The 5,254-nt window shown below is 44.7% G+C and overlaps 1 protein-coding gene across 1 annotated transcript; it reads left to right on the forward strand.

Moving 5' to 3' along the window:
* The first annotated feature begins 429 nt into the window (after window positions 1-429).
* Window positions 430-5,026, forward strand: LOC112176179 (nitrate reductase [NAD(P)H]). The gene is made up of 4 exons (XM_024313996.2): window positions 430-1,548; window positions 1,633-1,767; window positions 2,678-2,910; window positions 3,449-5,026. Exons 1-4 carry the CDS (start codon window positions 540-542, stop codon window positions 4,790-4,792), a joined length of 2,721 nt encoding a protein of 906 aa, XP_024169764.1. The 5' UTR covers window positions 430-539; the 3' UTR covers window positions 4,793-5,026.
* Window positions 5,027-5,254: the final 228 nt, after the last annotated feature.

Consider the following 5,254-nt stretch of genomic DNA (forward strand, 5'->3'; position numbering starts at 1 on the left):
AATACTCTAAGAAGATAAAGAGGGTCTTCTGAGACCGAGACTTGTTCTTGCTTAGTGTTTTTTTTTTTTTTTTTTCCCAGACTTTTAGCCCTCCTTGTAACCAAAAAAACAACAAAAATAGTAAATATTTGGTACCTAGACGTATGTCTAGACTTGCCCAGACATATACGTGTTTTTTTCTCAAAAAAAAAAAAAAAAAAAGACATATATATGTATTAATCGCCGTCCGATCCTCCGATGTAGCAAAGGCACGAGCCATCCTCGTGAAGTTCAGCTAATCGAGCCAAGGCCTTCAGTCCTGCGCCGACACCACTTAACCCCAATGTAAACTCAACAGGCTTCTCTCCTCACGTGGGTCCCCATGTCTCCGTCTGACGGGTGCGCACCCAGCCAGCGGGGGGCCTATATAAGTCTCCGTCGCCCCTTCCCTCATTTTCAGAGATCCCAAAAAGAACTCTCTCCCTCATTCTTTCTTAGTACAGATCAAAAGAAAACCATCTTTCCATATCCACTCTCACACGAAAACCTGAGCCAAAACTATGGCGGCCTCAGTCCAGCAAAACCGGCAGTTTCCTCACATCGAACCCGCCCTAAACGGCGTCGTCCGCTCCTCTTTCAAATCAAGTACTCCCAACCGCCACTTCCAAGACATCACTACATCCCCGAAAAGCTCGGCCCCAATCGATGACTACGACGAGTCGTCCTCCAGCGACGACGAAAACGACGAGAGCATCGTAGAGTACATGGATTTGGTCCGGAGAGGCAACAGAGAATTAGAGCCGTCGATCTTGGACCCCAGAGATGAGGCCACGTCGGACAGCTGGGTGGAGCGCAACCCCAGTATGGTCCGCCTCACAGGGAAACACCCCTTCAACTCGGAGGCGCCGCTCAGCCGGCTCATGCACCACGGCTTCATCACTCCGGTCCCACTCCACTACGTCCGCAACCACGGTGTTGTCCCCAAGGCCACGTGGCACGACTGGACCGTCGAGGTCACCGGCCTCGTCAAGCGGCCCGCCCGGTTCACCATGGACCAGCTCACCACCGAGTTTCGCACCCGCGAGCTCCCCGTCACCCTCGTCTGCGCGGGAAACCGCCGCAAGGAGCAGAACATGGTGAAGCAGACGGTCGGATTCAACTGGGGCGCCGCCGGCGTCTCCACCTCCGTCTGGCGCGGCGTGCGCCTCCGCGACGTCCTTAAGCGGTGCGGGATCTACAGCCGCAAAGGCGGCGCCCTCAACGTGTGCTTCGAAGGGGCCGAGGACCTGCCAGGTGGCGGTGGGTCCAAGTACGCCACCAGTCTGAGAAAAGAGGTCGCGATGGACGAGAGCAGGGATATCATACTTGCTTACATGCAAAACGGAGAGCGTTTGGCCCCCGATCACGGGTTTCCGGTTCGGGTGATCATACCCGGATTTATAGGGGGCCGGATGGTGAAATGGCTCAAACGCATCGTCGTGACGACGAAGGAGTCGGACTGTTATTATCATTACAAGGACAACAGGGTCCTTCCCTCGCATGTTGATGCCGAGCTGGCCAACGCTGAAGGTAAAATTAGTAGCTAGTTCATCTTTACAATTGCTTATGTATCCAGGTGATTTCTTAGTTAGTTACTATTTACGTGGAGTGCAGCATGGTGGTACAAGCCGGAGTACATAATCAACGAGCTGAACATAAACTCGGTCATTACGACGCCGTCTCACGAGGAGATATTGTCGATAAACTCGTGGACGAGGCCGTACACCCTCAAAGGCTACGCATATTCCGGTGAGCAGCTACCTTCGATTATCTATCTGTTCTTTTTTTTTTTTTTTTTTTGTGGTCAATTCAGTACGGAACCGAATCTTTTAATGGAACCGATTGAAACACGTAGCTGGGTGCACAGGTAAGAGAGGGTTTACAAGTTCAGTGCTTTGTTAGTACTCGTAAATAGTGTGGGTGATGTCCATTTTCATGAAAGCACAAATCATGGGGTGGACTTTTCTTCTTAGGGTCGAGAGGAAGGAATGTATTAATCCATTTGTTTTCTTGACTTCACGTTGTTGCTAACGTCTTGGTTTTTTTTCTTTTTTGCGAGTTCTTTCTACTTTCCGTGACACATTTTTCAAATAAAGTAAATATTTTTCCGAGTTAATTTGTGACCATAAATTTAAGTCGAGGGCCGTCACCGTCATTGATACTGTTTATAAGAAAGTAACAAAATATCATATAGAAAAAGAAGAAAATAACTTGTTAATCTAATTATTACCTATATATTATACAAGATTTGAAGAAGAAAAAGTTTTGTGGGGTGATTCGAATTTATGACTTTAACTATCTAACATCATGATGAGTGACTTTCTCAATCGTTCTAGTCTTGGTTATATACTTATATATATATATATATATATATATATATATATATTCATGAACATAATTTTGAGGCCGGCCGCCGTCTGCGATACTTTTCATACTACCAACAAACTATCAAATTTATCATTATTTTCATAAGAAAATAAAAAGGAAAGCAACATGTTAATTTAATTATTGCCTATGGGAGCTAGGCTATGCAGGTTTTTTGGGTTTTATTTGACATGATTTCAACTTTTTTTTTTTAAATTCTTGTGGGGTGATTTCAACTCATGACATTATCTCTCTGTTTGAAAGGATTATTCTGATTAGTAGTACGTGTTTACAGGAGGGGGTAAGAAAGTGACACGAGTGGAGGTGACTCTAGACGGTGGGGAGACCTGGCACGTCTGCGATCTGGACCACCAAGAGAAGCCGAACAAATATGGGAAATACTGGTGCTGGTGCTTCTGGTCACTGGACGTGGAAGTGCTCAACTTACTGGTAGCCAAAGAGATTGCGGTGAGGGCTTGGGACGAAACCCACAACACTCAGCCCGAAAAGCTCATCTGGAATGTCATGGTAAGATTCATTCATTAATTAATTAGCTCCTTATTAATCAAGTTCAACTTCAACCTTTTGCTAGAACCAACCGGGTTCTTTCACGTCATGTGGTTCTTGTTGTCGTTCATGTCTTTTTCAAGTTGTTTGGTTATAGAGCAACTTGGCAATTTTTGATGGGATCAACTGTCATTGTCTCCGTTTTATACTTGAAAAACATGATCCAAGTAGTTAATTACAAATGAGGTCATTCAAATAGTTTCCCCATTGGTGCCTTCAACCTTGGATCCTTAAGCCTTGGAATCCCCTATTTTAATTTTGATTGATTCGTTTGAAGAATTAATTACATTTTATTGATTCGTTGGGCAGTAAAGTACCTGGTGGTTTTCATATATGGCTGTAATTGTTGACCCCAAAAAAAAACACATGGGACCTTAGAACTCTTCTATTATTGTGCAAATAGGACACAGATGCTTCAACTAATTTTCCTATAGACGTGGGCCATTTGAACCTCCAGTCTCTTTGCTAATTGATATGAGCTTGTGGTTCAAATGTGCAGGGAATGATGAACAACTGTTGGTTCCGAGTGAAAATCAATGTGTTGCCACACAGAGGAGAGATTGGAATAGTGTTTGAGCATCCAACCAAACCCGGAAACCAATCCGGCGGGTGGATGGCAAAAGAGAGACGCTTGGAGACCGAATCCAACGCATCCCTCAAGAAGAGTGTCTCTTCACCCTTCATGAACACTTCATCCAAGGTCTACTCAATGTCCGAAGTTAAGAGGCATAACACCCCTCAGTCTACATGGATTGTTGTCCACGGTCACGTCTACGACTGCACTAGATTCCTCAATGACCACCCGGGCGGTGCTGATAGCATTTTGATCAATGCTGGAACAGATTGCACCGAAGAGTTTGAAGCAATCCATTCCGACAAGGCCAAGAAAATGCTTGAGGAATATAGAATAGGCGAGGTGGTCGGTACCACAGGTTACGCCTCGGACTCTAGCTCCCCTAATAATACCGTCCATGGGCCACCAAGAATATCAACGGTGGATTCTATGTCTTCTCTTACGAATTTTTTGGCTCCTATCAAAGAAATCACACTAAAAAGCGTCGCGCTCAATCCGCGCGAGAAAATTCCATGCAAGCTTGTGACCAAGACCTCGATTTCACATGACGTGAGGATATTCAGATTTGCATTGCCTTCAGAAGACCAAGGTCTAGGGTTGCCAGTGGGCAAGCACATATTCTTGTGTGCTACAATTGAGGGCAAGCTTTGCATGAGGGCTTACACACCAACCAGCTCGATTGATGAAGTTGGGTATTTTGATCTGGTGGTCAAGGTGTACTTTAAGAATGTGCACCCTCGGTTCCCTAATGGTGGGCTCATGTCACAGTACTTGGACTCTCTCCCAATTGGGTCGTCTCTAGACGTGAAGGGTCCATTGGGTCACATAGAGTACAACGGTAAAGGTAACTTTTTGGTCCACGGTAAACCCAAGTTTGCAAAGAAACTCGCCATGATTGCCGGAGGGACGGGGATCACACCCATTTACCAAGTAGCACAAGCCATCCTGAAAGACCCGGAGGACCACACCGAAATGCATGTCGTATATGCAAACCGAACCGAAGAGGACATTTTGCTGAGGGAAGAGCTTGATGGTTGGGCTAAAGAGCATGAAAGGTTCAATGTGTGGTATGTGGTGGAGAATGGTAAGGAAGGCTGGGAATACAGTGTGGGATTCATCACGGAGAGCATATTGAGGGAGCATGTTCCCGATGGATCAGACGGTTCTCTTGCGTTGGCGTGCGGGCCCCCACCAATGATCCAGTTTGCCGTGCAGCCAAATCTGGAGAAGATGAACTATGATGTCAAGAATTCGTTGCTGATATTTTGAAGGGTGGAGCGAGCTAGATCCACAGTAATATGTAGATAGTATTAGTGTTGTATCATTGTTTTGTTCCACTTGAAAAGAAGGGGAGAAATCATTTAGACGAGTTTTTTTTTTTTTTTCTCGGATGGAATAAAGTCAATTGTACTCTCAAATTGGTACTCCTTTTCTCATGTTGAGAAATACGTCGATGCCATTCCATATTTGTATATCAAAGTCTTTGTTTTTCATTAATGTTAATATTATTGCATTAGAAATCTAAGAGCTTTTGTACCTTTTTTGACACTTTCAATTGATTTGCCTCGAAATTTAGAAATCTAAGAGCTTTTGTACCTTTTTTGACACTTTCAATTGATTTGCCTCGAAATTAAGTTGTTAGGCGGAGCGATATCAAGTAGGGTGTGTTATCGTCTTTTACGGCTAATTCAAGTATTCAATGATCTATCTCGCTTAATTTAAGAGTTCTGT

The sequence above is a fragment of the Rosa chinensis genome, chromosome 7, assembly GCF_002994745.2.
Source record: "Rosa chinensis cultivar Old Blush chromosome 7, RchiOBHm-V2, whole genome shotgun sequence".
Classification (NCBI taxonomy): Eukaryota; Viridiplantae; Streptophyta; class Magnoliopsida; order Rosales; family Rosaceae; genus Rosa; species Rosa chinensis.

What these genes read in the sequence shown, in the direction of transcription:
- LOC112176179 (XM_024313996.2), top strand. Translation starts at nt 540, where the DNA reads ATGGCGGCCTCAGTCCAGCAAAACCGGCAGTTTCCTCACATCGAACCC. An exon ending in CGAGCTGGCCAACGCTGAAG is followed by an intron (nt 1,549 to 1,632) that starts GTAAAATTAGTA and finishes CGTGGAGTGCAG; the next exon opens with CATGGTGGTACAAGCCGGAG. An exon ending in AGCTCATCTGGAATGTCATG is followed by an intron (nt 2,911 to 3,448) that starts GTAAGATTCATT and finishes TCAAATGTGCAG; the next exon opens with GGAATGATGAACAACTGTTG.